Source organism: Vulpes lagopus, chromosome 2, assembly GCF_018345385.1.
Source record: "Vulpes lagopus strain Blue_001 chromosome 2, ASM1834538v1, whole genome shotgun sequence".
NCBI classification, from domain to species: Eukaryota; Metazoa; Chordata; class Mammalia; order Carnivora; family Canidae; genus Vulpes; species Vulpes lagopus.
In genome coordinates, this window is record NC_054825.1 from 148,311,386 (window position 1) to 148,333,197 (window position 21,812).

At 41.6% G+C, this 21,812-nt stretch overlaps 1 protein-coding gene across 4 annotated transcripts in view; it reads left to right on the forward strand.

The window, feature by feature from the left end:
* VLDLR (very low density lipoprotein receptor) overlaps positions 1–12,181 on the forward strand; it is a 35,716-nt gene extending 23,535 nt beyond the window's left edge. For 2 of the 4 annotated variants that reach the window (XM_041743907.1, XM_041743908.1), the window contains 9 exons: positions 211–429; positions 1,296–1,414; positions 1,955–2,094; positions 2,421–2,562; positions 3,354–3,500; positions 4,355–4,438; positions 4,814–4,894; positions 5,945–6,114; positions 6,978–12,181. In XM_041743907.1, the coding sequence (XP_041599841.1) occupies positions 211–429; positions 1,296–1,414; positions 1,955–2,094; positions 2,421–2,562; positions 3,354–3,500; positions 4,355–4,438; positions 4,814–4,894; positions 5,945–6,114; positions 6,978–7,013 (1,138 nt within the window). In that variant the 3' untranslated portion in view covers positions 7,014–12,181. The remainder of the gene's footprint in view (positions 1–210; positions 430–1,295; positions 1,415–1,954; positions 2,095–2,420; positions 2,563–3,353; positions 3,501–4,354; positions 4,439–4,813; positions 4,895–5,944; positions 6,115–6,977) is intronic. The other 2 variants (XM_041743909.1, XM_041743906.1) reach the window with 1 other exon arrangement.
* Positions 12,182–21,812: the final 9,631 nt, after the last annotated feature.

Consider the following 21,812-nt stretch of genomic DNA (forward strand, 5'->3'; position numbering starts at 1 on the left):
ATTCTTGAATATCGAGGATGTACCAGCAGCTACATAACAGTGTTATTTAGCATCGGTAAGAAGCACAGTTAAATAATTGGAGTGGTGAGCGATGGTGTTACCAGAATTTCTTCTGAACAAAGTTGTGGATCATTTTGTAAGCAGGAAATCCATTCTACAGGCTCTGATGGTATCAAACTCCTAAATTTCTTGTGACCTATTCTGTTTCAGTGCCTCAATTGATGACAAGGTTGGTAGACATGTTAAAATGATCGACAATGTCTATAATCCTGCAGCCATTGCTGTTGATTGGGTGTACAAGACCATCTACTGGACTGATGTGGCTTCTAAGACTATTTCAGTAGCTACCCTAGATGGGACCAGAAGGAAGTTCCTGTTTAACTCTGACTTGCGGGAGCCTGCCTCCATAGCTGTGGATCCACTCTCTGGGTTTGTAGTCTGTTTTTCTAGCCCTTTGGATGCTATCTGTATGCCAGGAGCTTTCCTCCTGGCCAGAATAATATTGAAACCCCAGGACACACAGCTCCCTCACAACAAAGCAACATCCTGTTTAAGATGTCATTGGTGCCACAGTGAAGCAAGTGTGCTGCCTTATCGGCCCTCTCTGGCAGTATGACCGCTGGGTGACATGAAGGAAACATGTTTGATGCACACCAAAAGCTGTATCTTAACCCTGATGGCCATCCAGCTTCTATGCTGGGTGATTTTCTATTTTAGTCTGAATGCTTTGTCAGGTTAGCTCCAGGTGATCGAACCTAAGTATTAGCACTTGTTGTGAGGATTTTGGTAACCATGTTACTTCAAGGCTTTTGTTTAAATGTCCAAGTTGTCTGAAAGTCTACATGAAATAAATGGTTCTCTCCAGCAACATTTGACGTGTTTCCCTAAATTGGTGCTAAGTAATATAGAAAAGCAGCTTAGCAAGTTACTAAAGCTGTGGTAATGACCCCTGGCCCCCGTAAATCCTCGCTAGAATGGTCAGCCAGCCCCTCTGATAGAACCTAACACCTATTCACCTTTCAGTTCTCTGAAAGAATTGGCCTTTTGTAAAGAAGTCTATAACCTGTGACTTGGGCTTGAAATATAATTATCACACTTAGATAGATTAATATAGCTCATAATGAGCTTGTAGATTCTTAGTGTTAACTTCTGTTTACTCAGGACATAATTTGGACCTGTTCCTGTTACTGTTGGTCTCTAGACGTTTCTAGTCATTCTTTAAATGTGTGTCTCAAACTACACATTTATCCCTTCTAAAGCACTGATTTTTTTTTTTTTCATTTAATTCTTCCCAGGTTTGTGTACTGGTCAGACTGGGGAGAACCAGCTAAAATAGAAAAAGCAGGAATGAATGGATTTGATAGGCGGCCGCTTGTAACAGTGGACATCCAATGGCCTAATGGAATTACACTTGGTATGTCTGTCCTTCCTTCCTTGGCCACCAACTCAATGGTCTCTGCTGCTTTCGCTTCCCTCCATAGTTTATTCTGGACTACAGCAGACAGCTCCCATGGTTCCTTTAGTAGCAAGAATTTTGGATGAGAGTAACTGACCAATTCAAGTCGAGTACTGGCCTTAACGAATTACGTGCTCCATCATTACTAGCTTTTTGGTCCATATGGACCTAATATGTGACATGAATTCAGTGCATCTTGGGCCTTGGCAACTCTCATCCATCAGGGGAGAGCTACATGCTAGCTTCCTTTAACACTTCTATAATGTGAGTACCATTTCTTAAGTCAGCTCCTTTGAGAATCTTAGCTGCTCCTTGAATCCCCCAGAATGAGTGTGGGTACAGATTCTGCATGCTGCCTCTCAAGGTTTCTGGGACCCCATTAGGAACCCATGCTGGAGAAGGAACCATGAGATTAGAATATTGGATTCTCTGGGTATTTTCAATGGAAGCCAGGGTGGTGATGGCCTATCATGCACTGACAATTCTTTCCCTCTCTAGACCTTATAAAGAGTCGTCTCTACTGGCTTGACTCCAAGTTGCACATGTTGTCCAGCGTGGACTTAAATGGCCAAGACCGTAGGATTGTCCTTAAATCTCTGGAGTTCCTAGCTCATCCTCTGGCGCTAACCATATTTGAGGTGAGATGTGTGTGTCATGTCTAAGTGTGTACCTCTGAGTTACTTCAGCACTCCTGGGGAGAAAGGACAGAACAGGGATGGGGAAAGGAAGGATGGGTGGAGAAGCATGACCTGAGAAACTGCTCTCACTGCCATCATGGGATGCATTAGATACTCATTTTCTCTAGCACTTTAAGAAGCCCCAACTTGCTTTCCACCAGTTTGACATCTAACCTCCCAGAGCAGTGTTCAGTAAAGTTGCTTCATTAAATTACCAGAAAATAAGATGAATACAGTATCTATGGTCATCATTAGGTGTACCTGCTAATTTGGAGGTTCTGTTTTAGGATCGTGTCTACTGGATAGATGGGGAAAATGAAGCAGTCTATGGTGCCAATAAATTTACTGGATCAGAGCTGGCCACGCTAGTCAACAACCTTAATGATGCCCAAGACATCATTGTCTATCACGAACTCGTCCAGCCGTCAGGTAACATGGACAAGCACAGCCCTAACGTCTGTGAGGACAGCAGCATGATGTAATACCTGCTTGGCTGCCAGTAGCTCTTGAACAACGCAACTTGCTCTAAAATGGAACTTTCCCCTCAATACCCTACCTCGAACACTTCAAATGTGGTTTTTTTTTTTTGTTTTATTTTCTATATGTTCTTTGTTATTTTCTTATGTTCTTTTCACTTCTGACTTCCTAATGAAACAGAACTTTAGCTCCTCCCTTCCCTTCATACCCTCAGCATTCAGTCTTTCATTCAGGCTTTTCCATACCTCTTGGTCTTCATTCCCTTGTACTAAGACTATTGCACTACCCTCCAAATTAGCTCTAATACCACAAACTTTTCCTACCTCTATGTCATGACACATCTTATATGTAGATCCTCAAACACATCTGGTCATACCAAGTCCTGCTCAAAATACTTGACTGATACTATCTGAATGAAATCTTCAAACTCCCTCTAGCTGGGCTCTTTCCCCTGAGAATCTAAGGGGTCCTCAGTCTAGGTAGTGGGTCACTCCTGCCCCGACCTGCTCCCTCACCACTCATCTGTTCCAGGCATAATCCTTATGCCACTTTCAAGAAGTTTCTTTGGATCTGTGGTATCCTTAGAGCATGCTGCCTGTTGTACTGGTTGAACTTCAAGATTGGACAGAGTTAGACAAGTATCTCTCTGGGGACAAGGACTCATATCTTCAGCATCTAGAACAAGGCTTTATATATAGTAAATACCAGAATGCCTCTCTTAAAAGACTTTTGTCTCTGGATAGGTAAAAACTGGTGTGAAGAGGACATGCAGAATGGAGGCTGTGAATATCTGTGCCTGCCAGCACCACAAATCAACGATCACTCTCCAAAATACACGTGTTCCTGTCCCAATGGGTACACTCTAGAGGCAAACGGCCGGGAGTGCCACAGTAAGGCTTTGTACTTTTCAACCACAAGCAGGACATAAGGACAAGGCAACAGAATGAGACACTTAGCCATAAAACTAGCCTGGATGTTAGGAATTCTGTCTTAATTGATTCTTGGAATAGATTTGAGAACATACCTGCTACTGATGCATGCCGGGTTGTTCATGTCATTACATCACAAACTGACTTCTCACTCGTTTCAGCATTAGGTGAGTCTACAGGTGACCCAAGTGTGAATGGGACTATCCTGATGTTCTAGTTAGTCCCCTAACAGCACTGAGCCAGCCAACTCACAGATAATTAAAACAAAGTCTTAGTATTTTCCTCCAGAGGGAGAGGCCATGGTTACAGGAAACCTTATGGCCCCAGAGGGCGACACCGTCTTAAACTCACACTTAAACCCAACTTGATTTTCGTCCTCCTTTCTTAGCTTTTGGTTGAGTGGCAAATTAAACTCTTAGGTTGTGAGCAAGGAGCTCCTATGGTGAGGTTTTTATTAGCTAAATATGGAGTCCCTGCAGAGACTAGCTCAGTTTACTGAGAAAGTAACTGTAAGACAGTCTGACAATAAGACTAGTACTGTCCTCGAGAACATTTCTTGTAACTTCCAAGACGGTGTGGCTATGCATCTTTTCAAATTATCAGATTCCAAATGCTGACTGTGCTGTCCAGAGTCTTGTGGGTCTCTGGTTTTTTGTGAAGACTTCCTTTCCACTTTGACCATGCAACTTAGTTCAGCAGTGACTGGTTTTATTTCCCATGGGGTTCATATAAACCCTCACATGGTTTGTCTGGAGGAAACAGCTAACCGCTCTGGAACCTTGGCATTAACCAGGTTCTTGGTCTTTATAATTCAGGTACTGCAACTACTCTGACTTACAGTGAAACAAAAGATATCCACACAACAGAAATTCCTCCAACTAGTGGACTAGTTCCCAGAGGTACTGGGCCTATACTGCAAACTGCAAATCTCAACTAACAGCCACACTCTTTGTATTTATTGCTTAAATAATTAATGCAGCCCTGTAACTACTAGGTCTGCTCCTAGCTGGTAACCTACATTTCAGCTCCAAAGCCTGAAAGCCTGCAAATCTTAGACTGACCCGACTTATTAAGATTTCTACTAGACAACTATTAGTGAAATAGCTATTCTAGCGTGTGACCGTCAAATCCTTCTAGACCAGTGCCTGGAATGCAATGCAGTAGATACTGAACGGCAGTAGTGGGTGCCAGGGCATGAAGTGCTCCACCAGATTGTTCAGTTTCTCAGTCTGAGCTCACATCCATCTAAATGGATTCCTTTCCTTCTCCTGTAGGGATCAATGTGACCACAGCAGTATCAGAGGCCACTGTTCCCCCAAAAGGCACTTCTGCTGCCTGGGCCATCCTTCCTCTCTGTAAGTACACTCCCCACATTTCTGGATAAGCTCATTAGACACCAACTAGATGGGTATTTCTAATCCATCTAGAGACATCCCCCCCATGGCACAGTACTCATGACACTGATTCTTTTCACTCCCTCCCCAGCCTGGCACACTGAGTTGTGTCCATACCTTTCTTTTTGATGGTATCCTTGGCACAGTGAGTGACAGTGATGGAATGCTTAAGTATTACATGAAAGATGCTGATTGCTCCCTACCTCAGAGTTTTTAGTCTTTCTTGTCCCCTTTCATGCTACATTCCTGTAGGTAAAGAGCACTGATCTATTCTCCATTTAAAGGTGTATAATGCTTCATAGAGAGGAGACAAACGCCTAAATGCTTTCTTGAGGAGTTGTAGGACTCATAGAGGGTAAATTAAAAATAGTTAAGAATTCGCAGACTCAGGCAGCCCTGGTGGCTAAGTGGTTTGGCACCGGCCTTCAGCCCAGGGTGGGATCCTAAAGACCCGGGATCAAGTCCCATGTCAGGCTCCCTGCATGGAGCCTGCTTCTCCCTCTGCCTGTGTCTCTACCTCTCTCTCTCTCTCTGTCTCTCATGCATAAATAAATAAAATCTTAAAAAAAAAAAAAAAAGAATTCGCAGACTCAGGGGGAAGAGCCTCTGGAGCAATTATTAGGCATGGGGATTTCTAAGGGTCTGTGTGCTAATGGTCACTTAATCGTGGAATACTGGATTCCACGCTTAGCTACCACACCTGAGGGACTACTTGAAAAGATTTCCAGAAATTCCTGAAATTTTAATTCAGTTGGCCTGGACAAGGGCCCAGGACTCTATGCTTGCCCAAATGTATGTGTTGAGCTTAGCACCAGTCTGCAGAATAACACTTAACCACAGGTCTAAACTTGTTTCAAGTTCCGAGCCCATTTATATTCTAACATCCAATTATGCTAGCTTCCTACGACATGACATGTTTATTAATGCCAAGTATGATGGATTCCTGAACATGACCTTCTTTGGTATGTTTTGAGACTAGACCCTGCTTAGTCACCCTCTGACTTTTTTCAGTGCTCTTAGCAATGGCAGCGGTAGGTGGCTACTTGATGTGGCGGAATTGGCAGCACAAGAACATGAAAAGCATGAACTTTGACAATCCTGTGTACTTGAAGACTACTGAAGAGGACCTGTCCATAGACATTGGTAGACACAGTGCTTCTGTTGGACACACGTACCCCGCAGTAAGTCAGCTTTGGGTCTTGATACACCATGGTTTGCGGTAGGACTTTCTAGAAACGAGACCACTAACTCAAGCTCTGGCTGCTTGGGCTAGGAAGAGCCATTAGGATCACAGAGCCACCAAATACATCTACTACACCTGGAGATCAGACAGTCTAACCATTAGAGCATATGCCAGTCAGTTGATAAGCATCTGTCCCCTACAGAATGTCAGGTAAGTCAACCTCAGGCCATCACTATACTATTGGAGATATTTTTAGTTATAGAAGCTATATGTAAATATTAGCATGAACCAAGTGGCTCCTATTTGAACTGCCAAGTCAGCTGTCTACTGGATGCTTACAAGTTTGCATATGCTATGCAAGGGAGTTGACTTAAAGTCAGCATATTGAGCAAGATTCCTTTTGCCATAATTACCAAATGCTTACTGTAGCTAGCTTCCTTTCAGCAAGAGAGTTAGTCCCTTGGTCTTCAGTTGAAACCCAAATGGAGTATTTGGCCTTCACTTAGGGAACAGTCTGGACAAAACAAGTGCTCAGTGCTCCCTCCCAAGCTGTCTGGTGAAACAAAGAATGATGGTCAGTTCATGGCACGTGTGTCTTTTTCCCATTTTTCTCCAGGATTTAACATCGTTCAATGGAATGGCAGCATCAGTTCCGCTATTTTCTCTCTCCACCAAGTAGATACACAGAATTCAAGTTAAAAATGCATCAGTGACACAATAAATACTGTTTTAGATCTAACTTCCCTTCCACATCCCTTTAGTCTCTGAATGGCCAATTCAAAAGCAAGGTCCATTTTAGAGACTGGAATTACTACCAATGAGTGATCACCAAGCTCATTCTGTACTTTTTTTCTTCCACAGATATCAGTTGTAAGCACAGATGATGACCTAGCTTGACTTCAGAGACAAGCCTTGACCTTTGAGGTCTAAACCAATAACCCTCCACTTCGAAATGGTAACCGAGCCAGCGCCTGAAGTCTTTCTTCCTTCAGTCTGGAAGAACATCAAGATATCTTTACTTGGATCAAGCTTGTATACTTGATCGTTTTTATATTACTTTTGTAAATATTCCTATCCACATCTACTTCAGCTTTGGATGTGGTTACCAAGTATCTAATCCTTGAGTTTCTAGACAGTATTGCCACATCTGGCCAAATATGCACTTTCCCTAGAAAGCCATATTCCAGCAATGAAACTTGTGCTATAGTGTATACCACCTGTACATACATTGTATAGGCCATCTGTAAATATCCCAGAGAACAATCACTATTCTTAAGCACTTTGAAAATATTTCTATGTAAATTATTGTAAACTTTTTCAATGGTTGGGACAATGGCAATAGGATAAAACGGGTTACTAAGATGAAATTGCCAAAAAATTTGTAAACTAATTTTGTACGTATGAATGAAATCTTTGACCTCAGTGGAGGTTTGCAAAGACTGAGTATTCAAACTACTGTACATTTTTTTTCAAGTGCTAAAACAATTAAACCAAGCAGCTTAACCATGGTTTGTGCCTATTCCTCTAGGATAAACTTCTATCAACGGCCTGAGTAGTATCAAGCATTCTAACTAAATATGAGCTAGATGATATAGATGTTGATGTTGTGTAACTAAGCCTATAACTTGGCTTCTTACAACCAAGTACTAAAAGAACAAAGTTCCACGGAATGAATATTTGTTCCCAAAATATTTATTTTATAAAAGAAGCTAGCTTAGCCTGAACCTAGAATTCCTCTTGCTTAGAGGCGGGTTCCTTTTCTGATTAATTTATTTCCTGATGTAGAAACTGATGCTAAGATTTGTAGCAATTCTGCTTTTAATACTTAAGTCTCTGTTTTCTGTGTTCTATCATTATATGTAGCTCCAGGACAAGTGCCTTCTTGTCCTAGAGCGAAGTGTGTTCGTCTTTTATAAGCCTATATTGCCTACCATGAAGAGAGCTGGAGAGGTAACAGGTAGTGCCCTTCTTGAACACTCTAATGTACTGGTTTCTCACCAGGATTAGCATCTCCATCCCCTGGGAACCTGTTAAAAATGCAAGTCCTTAGGCCCCTTCCCAGACCTGCTGAATGAGAAACTCTGGGAGGTAGAGTCCAAGAATATGTTTTCACAAGCCCATCAGGTTATTCTGATGTCAACTACAGTTTGAAAACCACTGTTCCAATGGGACCTCATCGAGAATCTGTAACATCTCATTTTTCAGTTTGGCTGGCGTAGGATGGATTCCTTCTGTGGACAATGTCTGAAATTCTTAGTATGAAGAGCAGATGAGGAATTTGGGAAGAAGAAAAAGTAGCACAGGGATTTAGTAAGTTTTCCATCAGATTGGCCATTACTGCCTTTCTCTAAAATCTCAGGAGGTGAGCAAACAAGAGAAGACATGAGGCTTGGAGCCCTGGGAAGATGCTCTAATTCCAAAGAGAGATGGGGCATCTGCTGCAGAAGATCTGCTTCCTCCTGGGACTCCATGACCAAGGCAGGAGCAAGAGGATGAAGAGATGTTTTGAGTTGCTAAATGATCGGTGGAGGATTCCTATTCTACTTGCACATGGAATATAAGTAAGGCAGCTGACACCTTGCTTGTGGCTTAGGCAGAGACCACCAATCTTAGATGAAGTTGCTTCTGCTGTATTGTTCCATAGATACCCTATTGTGATTTTGGTCAAATGGTTTTAAAATGAAAGAAGATGTGTGTGTGTGTGTGTGTGTGTGTGTGTGTGTGTGTGTGTGTGTGATATGCAAGTCTGGCATATAGAAGGAAGAGGCTGTAGCTGTGAAGGTAGGACTCTGTTGTCTACCTGTTGCTTCCTCTTCAAATAGTCATTACAGGAAACAGGATGTGGCCTACTGACAGGGTATCTGAAGTGCCCATGTGATAAGTGGGTTAGTGTTCATCATATCTCAACTCTGAATGCCATTTGGTTGACCGGTACTTTGACCCAGCTATGATACAAAACCTACCTATTTCTTTTTTTAATTGGAGCAATACAGAATTCCCTCCTAGGAAGTTTGAAGATAGCAGTGTGTTCCCCCATTACAAGGACTGTATAGGATTAATTAGCATCAAGGCCTAAATCCATAGTTTTTAGGAATAAAATCAAGCATTATTCTCTATCTTCTCTCTGATCCCAGTACCTACTGTGTTCTTTTAAGTTCTAGGTCCCACTCTCCAACCTTCAAAGAGTCTAATGTATTTCCTTCTTTTACCTTGCCCTACCTCCAGTAAGTAGCCAAGGACAGAAACTCTAACTTAAGAGTTAAAAAAAAATGAAGTAACTAGATATTTCTACTGAAATAAGAATAGTTAATATGGCTAGTCAATTCAGCATATAATATTAGTTCAAGAGGAACTAGAGCCTTGGGCTTTAGTATCCAAATAAGAGCTGTAAGAATCCTACATGAAACATACTGGTGTAAGTTTGCTATGTCTGTAGAGTTTACTAGGGAAGGTGAGAATTAGTTAAGAGGTGAAATAGGGAGCTTATCTAACACTAAGAAGGAGATTTGGAGCTCAGTGTGTCATACAAAGTCACTGAACATGGGTCCTCCAGAGACTTTAGGAATTGTTACAAAGATTGATAAGAGATGAGTAAACAGATTTATGGCCCTTGGTAAAGAAATCCAGCCAAGTCCCTGAGTCCAAATTCTTCAGTGGCCTTTACAAGCTGTTTGGCAAAAAAATTCCAGTTGTTCAACAGCTCCCTGAAGACATTCTCATAACTATATTAGGGCCATGGTATCATCTTCAAGCCTGCAGTGTTCTATTCTTGATGAACACAAGGCAAAAAGAGAGTGGGGGTGGGGGGCTTCAACTTCCGCACTTCTGTTCCTGGCATCTTTGGAAGTCAGAGAGCTCTAATCAAAAAGCGGGGGGGGGGGGGGGGGGGGGGGAGAGAGAGAGAGAGACAGGCTTTAGATAGCAAAACTACAGGGCATTTAAAGAACTAATTCTTTAGTTTAATATTTAGAAATGGGAGACCTAACTGAACTAGAATCCTTGATTTTAGCAGCAGGGTGACTTGCAAGAAGCATATGCACTTTTGCTGTGGTAACTTAGGGCCAAGAATTTAGAATACAACCTGCTAATCTTGATCACTGAGTTTGAGAGCTCCTCAGTTTCATAATCAAGTATCTAGCCTGACTCTTTGGAAAAATTGGCAATTATATGTTCATGTTTCCATCATACTATGGACCTAAACTGTGAGGTTTGGGAATACATAGAAAAAGGTTTCAAATATACCTTGTTTCCAAATATAGTGGACTTTTTTGTGCATATACCATCCTTGCCTGCTTTCACAGAGCAAAGGCTGAATCAGGATTAGCAGCGAGGTCCTATGTGTGTGAATTTTGGGGATCCACAGATAAGTTATTAAGGAACAGATGACAGAAGTGTCTCAATTCTCTATTTTGTCTCCCAAATCTATTGAACATTTCCAAGCCTGGCTCATTCAAGAAACAGGAATGAAGTGGGACCACTCTCTGACAATCCCCCTGTAAACCTTCCACCCAGAGTCACAGAAGCTGCTGTGGGCTCTGCAGGGGGCCCTGGACACATCATCAATAGTTTTCTTTTTCATTGTGTGTAAGGGGAAAATTAGGTGGTCAGCAAGGAGGTTCACAAGCATGGATCCTGGTGTCAGTCTTGACATGGTAGCTTGGGCAAGCTACTAATCTCCTCAGTAAATGGACAAGATGGAGACTGTTGCCATGCCATGGTGAAGGTTAAGTGAGAAGGCATAGACGGACTCAGCACCACCATGTCTGGCATTTAGTGAGTGCAAGGCAAGTGTTACTGCTGGAGGTTACTCTCGATCTATGCCTTTATTTGTATTCATTGTGGCACGATCTAGAACCTCCTATGTGACTTTACCAGGGAGGGTTACAGTAACTTGACTCATTGAGCACAACAAGCATTAGACCTTGTCCCAAGTGTGTTCCACTACACCTGTCTGATGAGATCTAGGTGTGAATTTCAGGTAGTGATATAAGCTTTATACAGTTAAAAAAAAGCTTCAAGGGTTCCATGATTTAAACCCTAGACATTTAGCCTGTGGGTTTCTGTTCCAATCTTTTGACTTTACTGCCTAGAACATGGAAATAAATATTTGGTAGCCTACACAGTCTTTGGATGGTGCTAAAGCATTTTGAGTTTCCCTTAACATCTTAATAGCTTAATAATGTGTTAAATAAGTGCTGGCATGTTTTTTTTTTTTTTGATCTTCACAACAACCCAAGTTGGTAAGTGTCTTCATTTTATGATGTGAAAATTGAGACCACAGATAATATAGGGATTCTAAACCCTATGTGCTTCCTGCCATGCCCTCTCAGAAAAGGAGGCAGAGATGTGTAAAGGTTAAGCCAGATGTCACACTACATGTTTGCTGAGTCCCCTTTACTACTGATAGTAGGGATCCCTCAGTAGTTTCCCGGTGTGCCAGATGCCCTAAATGGCTGGCATCCAAGACAGTGGTGTACCAGTAGTATAACACTAGCAAAACATTATTATGTGTGCCATGCTTCAAGATGCCAGAAGTTGCAGAATTATTCTCCTTGTGAAGTAGAAGTAGATTACTGGATTGCAAAGTAAAAGAAAAAGATCCCCTGAAGGAATTTATGGACAGGCAACATCCCTCCTGTGTACAAAGCTGTATCAAAACCAATCATACATTGTAAGGTTCTCACAAGACATACCCAGTAAAACAGGAATAACTATGACTTAGGTCAAGTGACTGATGGATCTTAGATATTCTGGAATCTACCCCTGAGACCTAGGTATTTCTCTATTTATACACACGCACAGGGAGAAAAGAATTCTTTGCATAAAGTGACTGGCTTTGAAAAAAACTACCTTGCCCTTTTTAAAATGTCACTCGATACCAAAATGTGATTTAAGAGCATGTAATGCCTTGGGATTCTAGAGCATATGGCTACATTATCATGCTCAGGATCTTCAGAATTCTATAGACACATGTTGGAATGCATCAAGTCCTGCTGACCTGTAGACAAGCATTTTTCTTTTATTAATGAACTGTACATGTAACTTAAATAAAAGTTTATTTTTGAGATGACGGTCCTAAGACTTTCCTTGTTCTACACAACTTTTTAAAAAGCTTTTCCTCAAATCTTTCACCTTTATGCAACTGAATCACTGAAGATGGTTCAGTCATCCCTTTCTGGAAAACAGCTTGAGCTGCCTAGATCTGGACTCATCAAGCTGAAAGGATGGGAGATGTCCCCTCTCTTGTCATACTTAGAAATACCATTAGTGTCTCTCTAGAGGTAGCCAAAACCTTTCCCTTTCACACTCCTCCTTCCCACTCCTCTGGTAGGAGAAATGACAATCAAAGCTACTATTACCAGGGAGTTAGGCCAGAGCCTCCTCCCTGCTCCCTGTGGGTGACAGAGAACACATGCTTCCTGCCCAAAAGGGGTTAGCCCCAGGGTGACAGGACAAGACAGGCCTTAACAGACAAGTAAAATCATTTTGGTACTTCCCCTCATCAGTTCTTAAGTGGTTTGTGTTGAAATTCATGTATGATAAGCCTACATGTTTGTGAGCCTTAGAGATAATTCCATCTGAAACTTGTCCAAGCAGTAGCCCCCACTTGTTGGAATCATGCTGCATGCTAAACCCTGAGATTGGCTCAGGGAATCCAAAAATGTCGTGGGAGGAAAATAAGCTGAGGGAAAAAGAAACTGCCAACAAAACAAAACAAAAAACAAACACCCAACTTTGAAAGCTCAAGAGTGAGTCCTTTGTGAATGCAATGATTCACTTAATGAGTGAAATGTTAATACTGGCTGTGCAGTGATAGGAATGTGATGAGTTTGGATGTGTCTCCTGACTACTTCATTAGCCATGGCCATAGGTAAGCTGCTTACCATCCAAGCCCTCTCCTTCTATGGAAATTAGAACACCCACCTGGCATAGGGTTCTCATAAGAGAAAGAAGCAACACTTATAAAGTGCTTCACTCGAATAACTACTGTCTTCCTCTCCAGTGCCAAAAAGTCATGATTCATTTAAAAAAAAAAAAAAGTTAAAATGTTTTACTGGTGTCCTCTTGGAGATCTGAGTTTGATCTGCATGCTCACATCAAATCCCACTTGCGAGAAAACATAGTGGAATGCAAGCTGGGGCAGCCACTCTGGAAAACAGTATGGAGGTTCCTCAAAAAGTTAAAAATAAGGCTACTCTATGACCCAGCAATTACACTACGAGTTATTTGCCCAAAGGATACAAACATAGTCAAAGGATACAAAGGATCTGAAAGGATGCCTGCACCCCAATGTCTATAGGAACAATGTCCACAATAGCCCAGATATGGAAAGAGCCCAGATGTCCATCGACAAATGAATGGAGACTATGTTTATATTTATAGTTATATATAATGGAATATATATTATATTGATATATATACATAGAATATATATTATATATATAATGGAATATATTATATATAATGGAATGTTACCCAGACATCAAAAAAATGAAATCTTACCATTTGCAATGATGTGGATGGAACTAGAGGGCATTATGCTAAGCAATCAGAGAAAGACAATTATCATATGATCTCACTCTTACGTGGAATTTAACAAAAACAGTATCATAGGGGAAGGGAGAGAAAAATGAAACAAGATGAAATCAGAGAGGGAGACAAACCATAAGAGACTCTTAACTCTAGGAAACTGAAGGTGGCTGGAGGAGAGGGTTTGGAGGGATGGGGTGCCTGGGTGATGGGCACTGAGGAGGGCATGTGATGTAATGAGCACGAGGTGTTACATGCAACAAATGAATCACTGAACTCTACCTCTGAAACTAATAGTACAGCATATGTTAATTGAATTTAAATAAAATTTTTTAAATTAAAAAAATAAATTTCACTTCTGAGTATTCCTTCTCAGGTGTCACCTCGAAAAAAATGGTAGCATTTGGCAATCTGTTTTTACTCCAAGAAATGAAGAGAAATCTTCCTGCCTCTGCAAACTTTACAGAAAGTCATATGTGTGAGACCCTCTGCTGATTCAAGAGCACAGGTAACTGGTTCAAATTCACCAATTATAGAGAGATCTGTTTAATCAGTGGGAGAGGAAGACACTGAACTTTGTTCCACTCCAGAAGGTCAGGATAGGATTCTCTTTGGATTCAACATGTTCAGCAAATGTGATAGGCCCATCACCTAGGAAATGTCACAGAATGTTAAATTTTGCTTCTTTTGTTGTTGTCTCTCCTTCAGAGGCATTTCTGCTTACCTGTTGATTGATGACAGACTATTTTTAAACTCAGAGTCATTTCATATTTCTTAAATTCATCCATTTACATGTGAACTCTGCTGAGGATTAGTTTTTGGAAGCCAAAAGCAAATTTGCGTTTTGGTCTGACCCCCAGATGAATAGCCCTGTGATTTCCTGAGTAGAGCTTACAAAGACTGGAGGATGACTTGAGGTAACTAGTTAACAACTGGCATTCCTTCTCAGGCATCCTGTGCTCATTCTAGCTGAGCATCAGGCACAGAACAGACATTTACTATGTCACATATGTTAAAAGCTACAAAGAAAAACAAAATGAGAGCCGGGGACAGAGAATGATAGGATGTGCTGTTTTAAGTAGAGTGATCAAGGGAAGCCCTACAAGGAAGTGACGTGAGCAGAGCCCCTGGGCCAGAAAGTGTGGGAGTGAGCCCAGTCAGGACACAGCAGAAGTGGAAGTCCTGAGGCAGGAACATGGTTGATTCTTCCATGACAAGGCAAGGCAGCCACATAGCTGGAAGCAGTCGTGACAGAAAAGGGAGAAGAGTAGAGACCTAGTGATGTAGGTGTCAAGGGCTGTGGTTGGGGTTTAGGATTTTAAGTGATGGGACATCTTTAGAGGGTTTCTGAGCAGCAGCATGACTTCCTGTTTTAAAAGGATCGTGCTGAATGACTGCTTTGTTGGCAATAGACTGCAGGGATGCACGAGGGAAAACAGGGAAATAAACTGGTTGACTATGGCAAGAGGGCAGGTAGGTGGCCATGGCTTGGGCTGGGCTGTTGGGGAGGCAAGAAAGCTCTACTCCACGTCTTGCCTGTCATTTCAAGGCAAGAATGTGCCCAAGCTATCTCCAGGAGTGGCCAATGTGTCATGATAGATGGTCTCCTTATTCAGGAGAACCTAGCTGGTTCCTAGCTCCGCTGTGCTCTCTGGCTGTCCCCAGACTGGGCAAACCCTGGCACTGATGGAAAAACTCAACAAAGCTTCATGGTAACTAGGAAGAAAGCCCTGCTCCTCCTCCCTAACAAAGGAAGTCTGAATCTAGGAGAAAAGAAGAGCCTGGACTGTAATTCCCAGTCCACACAAACACAAGTCTTTCACCTATTCGAAGGGGGAGCACTTTCCTACTTCAAGGTAGCACCTGTCCAGGTACACATCTTGGTAAAGTCATTTTGGCACAGAATTCTGGGCTAGCTCTTAAGTAATGTCCTCTAAAGGAGTGTTTTCTATAGGAGGTACCATTTACACACACACACACACACACACACACACACACAATGAGCTTTAGACAGGATCAAGCATTTCCCATCTATCCAACCACTGTGTATTTTCTTATCACCTGCCTTCTTAAAGGCAGTGGAGAATTATTCAAACTATATTCCCTAAGAAACTTTAGGGTCCTGGGTTAAAAGAGACCCCAAGTTCACAGAGTCTGATACTTGTCTGATTAAGGTGGTCACAGGTCAACAGACACAGAATATGTCTGCCTGAAGTTACCCAGCAAGGAGACCCCCATTCACCCACAGAGTAATATCCACTCTCATAAGACTTGAAATTCAGCAACAGCTCATGAACCTTCAGTATTAAAAAAAAAAAAAAAAAGAACACTATTTTGGAAAATAATAGCCTCCTAGAACCAAAAAATTCAGGAAAGGGCTTTTAAAAATATGTATATTTAGAAGTGAGGTAAGGCTCTGAAGGTCACCCATGCATGTCACAGAATAGAAGCCAAATATTAACAAACCGGTTTGAAACAGAAAAAGCAGCCTCTTCTCTGACATTAGCTACAGTACCTGTTTCCATTCAGAGAAGAACAGCAATCTTCTGTATCTCGGGATCTGGGGCCTCTCCTCTGGAGAGGAGGCTGAGAAAAGAGGCTACGTGCATTTCCCCTCGCGTCTCCCTCCTCTGCAGCAGGCACTGTGTTCCAGCCCTCTGTGAACTGTCTCTATTAGGAGGCAGATAAGATTTCAATGGGCCTAATTAATAGGGCCAATTTGCCAAAAGCGGTACACCAGTTCAGTAGAGAATCCCACGTTCTCTCAGAAAACCAGGGAAACTGCACTGGAAAAAGATTACTTAAAAACCTAAACTAAGGGATCCCTGGGTGGCGCAGCGGTTTGGCGCTTGCCTTTGGCCCAGGGCGTGATCCTGGAGACCCGGGATCGAATCCCACATCGGGCTCCTGGTGCATGGAGCCTGCTTCTCCCTCTGCCTGTGTCTCTGCCTCTCTCTCTCTCACTGTGTGCCTATCATAAAAAAAAAAAAAAAAAAAAACCCTAAACTAACTGTTGTTTCTTTTGCCCTGGCAGGAAGGCTGCCAATGCCCCTGAAAGGGAAATTTCTATATATTGCTACAAGAGAAGGAAAACCTTTGGATTTGTCAAGAGAGTGCCAGGCTGAGTTTGGGGAGTGGGCTACAGATGGCTGAATGGTGCTGTGCCCCCAAAGAGAGAAGGCTTGGGTGGGAGTGGGGGAAGTGCTGGGAAGGAGCGAGGTGGCACACAATAGATGCAGAGTCTCGAGCTGGCAGTCAACAGGACATGTCATATGAGACTGTGGACCAGTTACATTTTCTGTGCCCCCAACATTCTTACCTCTCCAGCCTGTTGGTCAAGTGTATAGTACCCTAACAGCTAGTATGACTGGATTTTGATGAAAGTCCTAGAAAGGAGGTCTGGGCTCCAGACCAGTGTCAGTCCAGTCCCAGGTCTGGGCTGACATGGCACAACAAGGAAGGGACTTATGGGACAATCCAGTAACTCAACAGAACTAACTCAGCAGCTGCAAGAGCTTAAACCCAGAGTGTGAGCTCTCAGAGCTCTTCAGCTGGGACAGTGGACTTTACACAGGATGGAGAATGGAAGTTCCAGCCCATACCATCTGGCGGGGGCAGAGTGACTCCATATAATGTCACAAATTATTAAATTCATTAGGTGAGATCAGGTGGCCCTTAAGATGTTATGGACCCAACATTTTGCTAGTTAGTATATAGAATTTATTATCGTGATGGCCTGTAGGGCTTGGAGTATTTCAAACTATGGGATCTTCTAAAGTGCAAATATGACAGTGTCACCCCCTATCTTAGATTACTTCTTTTTGCTTACAGCACAAAAGCCAAGATCCTTAGACTCAGGCTCAAGACCACCATGACCTGATCCCTGCTACTCACTTCTTCTATATCCTGCGTTCCCAAGCCCAGACTCCACACTTTGCTAATGTTCAACTGTAATTCCCCCTCAAACCCCACCTGCTGCCCACCAACCTCACACACAAGGCTGCTTCCTGCACAAAGCTGTCCCTTTGCTCATGCTCTCCTATCTCCACATCTTCTTACCTTTCTTGGTTGGCACTTACTCTTCTTCCAAAATGTCTTCAGGTATTACCTCCTCCAGGAAGACTTCCCTGTTGCCCCAATTTGAGTCATGTGTCTCTTGCCTATCCAGAATTCTATATAACATGTACATCATTATATTGTGATTATCTATTTTTATGTGTGTAGCTTCCTGACATGAATTGAATGAAATACAACTTCTTTGACACAAGAATTAAGTCTTGGTGTCCCCCCACCAACACACACACTGCATGTATAGCACAAAGCAAAGCAGTTTTTAAGTACTAAAATACTATTTGTTAGACTTAATCGACCCCATAAATGCAAGCAATATTTTGTTAGCCAGCATACCAGAGCTAACATCTTCAATTGCACATTGTCTCTTGAAAGAAGTTCTCTTAAGAAATCATTTGTCGATTTTCATGATGTCCCACACTCCACACAAGTTGGAGGTCCTTTCATGACCTCCAGGAAACACAGAGCTCTCTGGCATACATACCACTATTGCAAACCTTACATCCTTAATGATAGACTTAATATTTTCAAACATCAAAAAATCATTGAGTACTCTATCAGGAAACACAGTAACTTAACATGTCAGTTAATACCATTTTGAGACCTTTCCATGGCTGTCCCAGCAAGGAACTCTTACAGAACATACTAGAGCCAAAGTGCCAACTTTGAAATAAACACACAACCAGCTAAGGGAATTGCATTCAATGAGGTAACCCTAATCTAGGTTGCTATACACTGCTGAGACTATTTACAAGTTATCCTGTAGTTTGAAAAGCACACCTGTTACCTTCTTTTTTGTATTCAGAATTGATTTGCAAACTAAGTACCTTACACGGCTTATAGCATGACTATAGAAGGGCTTGATCCCACAAGCCTCCATGTGCTCTAAGACAGGAATTTAAGAGTCAAGCTCTGATCTTCATTTTGACACTTACTTGCCTTATGATCCTTGTAAATTCTCTATCTCTAAGCCTTCATTCCTTCATCTGCAAAAAGAGTCAATGATAAAATTTGACTTAGTGATCAGATTGCTGAAAGTCAACATTCCTAAATCTGATTTATTAAATGTCTCTACTACATCTGGGGACCCCGAAACACACACCCACAGGACTGAGATGCAGCCCCTCTTACTTACACACACACAGTTAAGTAACAAGGCAAAGCCATGGTCAAAGGGCACCATATCTATGTGGCACGCAGACAATAAGCTCATAGAAAACTCAAGAAAGGGCAAAATCTTTGGGGACTGTGTTGGTAGGGGAATGAAACAACTGTTTGTTTCCATCAAAGTAATTCCTGAAAGTTCTTCACAAAATGGACTTTAAAAGCCTAACAGAATCAAAGAATATTCCCAGAAACAAAAATGCATACTCACAAATTTCAAAATTTAATTTCAGGGAAACCTATGCTTCCTAAGTGTCTATCTATGGATTTTTAAAATGTCTACACCTCCAGGTTAGAAATTTCTCATTTCCACACTGAAATAAATTCACATTTTCTAGGACTATCTCCTTTTCCCTAAGATTCTGTACGTTCACTGAAATGCCAACAAAATAGAGCACGAATGGGACAGAATTAACATCTCACTTACAAAACACAACAGTTCTTTCTCTATGGAAACATAACATTTAGGAGTTTATTTATAAAATGTTCAGTGCCTGGGGTGTAATACTGGCTTACCTGGTGTTACAGACCAGGTGTGTGTATTTTCAGTTCCACAAACTGGCAAGCTCTTAATCACCATATCCGTATTTTCACTCTGGAGAGGCAATGTGCCATAATGGCAAAAGCATGGAAGCCAGACTTAAAGAGATTTGAATTCCAATCTTTGCTTTGCCACTTACTTCCTTTATAATCCTGGTAAATTCTCTTCATCTCCAAGCCTCCATTTCTTCAACTGTAAAATAAGTCAATGATAAAATTTGACTTAGTCATTTCCACATGGATGTTATAAGAACCAGATGGGATAGCAGATGTGCACTATCCAAATGTAAGCTTTTTTGTCCCCCTCCCAGGGCCGTTTGAAAAAAAGGACATTTACCTTGTGTACATTTTGCAGGTTCACTTCTCAGAAACAAATTTTATGGAAGTTTGACATCACAGACTTTTGGCTTACAATGAAAATGACTGGGCAGGATGTTCTGTGTTTAAAATAACACCACCCATATTGACAATGCTCAGTCATTCACACTGATGCCAAGTGAAAGCCATTCCCTAATCCATTGAATTTTCCATTGATGTCACCTATGCCTCCCTCCCAAACAGCACAGTATTTTATTAGAAAGGTGTGCTTGCTTTACTAATAGGCATTATTTCAGTTGCAGTGCAGAATGCTGAAAGATGTTCTTTCACAACTTAAATTTGGGTAAATATGTTTACCATGAGCCAAAAAGAGCTTGGAAAATATGATGGTTTCAGTATTAAATTCATGTGTCTAGGTCTGCAGCTTTGATTACTAAGCTCTTTGGATGGCACTGGCCTAGCCTCGTCTATCCCCAGAGCTGATGCAATAAACTGTAACTCCTGAAGTGTGGCAGCTGCAATCAGATGATCAAATTGCAATATTGTTCTTTAAAAACTAATCAACAGGGCAGAAGGGGATATATAGACTACCATGCCTAGAACAGGAGGGTGTGCTTATTCAAAATGACAAATGCCCAGTGTTGAAGGGGTGGGGTCAGCAACTAAAAAGAGTTGTGTTATCAGCAAGTCCTTATGATTTGTGTTTATGATGCTTTAAACCTGTGAAAAAAAAATCTTAATCACTTTCCTTTAAAAAAGAATTCCAGTCACTTAAAAACACTACCATCCAAGTGTGGCCTGGGCAGTTCACAAAGCAATCATCCATCTGGGCGGGATTTATTTAGCTGAACTGGAAACTGTAGCCACGAAGGGTCATTTTTAAGTGCTAATAGTTGAAGCCCCCTCATAGCCTCCTCCTCAAGAGAAAGCATCTTCCAGCCTACTTGCATTAAATAGGGTCACTTTTCTTTCTGTGTGAGGAATTCCTTCCAGCCTGTGAAAGGCTGAGCAAAGCTTTATCTGTAGGAATTTTTGGAAGAATTAATGTTCCTCGTACTTATAGCTAGGCCCTCACTGCCAACATATTTCCTGCCCACAGCTGCCAGACTGATCTTCCCCAAACATACTTTGTATACATCATCTTACTTACTTAATTAATTAATTTTCATCATCTTTTTTATCATGGGAACCTGTAAGGTTTCAGAGCAAAGACCAAGCCCTTGAGCCTGGCATTCAAGGCCCTCCAAATGGCTTTTCTAGTGAATCTTACTAAACCTTTAAGAAGGAAAGAATACCGGATGTCTTCCAGAAAATTGAAAAGGAGAGAATTTTTTCCTTACTCATCCCAAGAGACTCTGATACCAAAACCAGACAAAGACATTACAAGTAATCAGATTAATAATATCCTTCATAAACATGGATGTACAAATTCTGAACAAAATCTTAGCCAATCAAACCCAACAATATATAATCATGACCACATGGAGTTTACCATAAAGATGCAGGACTGGTTTAACATCTTAAAATAAGTCAATGTAATTTATCACATTAATAGATTAAAGAAGAAAAACTATATGATTGTCCTAATAGATACAGAAGTAGAATTCAATAAAATACATCTAATCCTGATTTAAAAAAAAAAAAAAGACTCTCAGAAAACTAGAAAAAGAACTTCCTCAACCTCACAAAGGACACTTTCTAAATGCTTATAGCTATAGCACACTTAGTAATGACAGACTGAATGCTTTCCCCCTAAATCAGGAACAAGACCTATTCTCTATTCTAGTCACGGTTTTACTGGGGGAGTTTAGACAGTGTACTAAGGCAAGAAAAAAAATGAACAAAATGCACCCATCTTGGAAAGGAAACTATTCACAGATAGATGATCACCTATATAGAATATCCTATGAAATCTATCATTTAAAAAACCCCCATCAAGATCAGAAAGTGTGGGCAGCCTGGGTGGTTTAGCGGTTTAGCGCTGCCTTCAGCCCGAGGTGGTTTAGCGCCGCCTGCAGCCCAGGGTGCGATCCTGGAGACTCGAGATCGAGTCCCACGTCCGGCGCCCTGCAT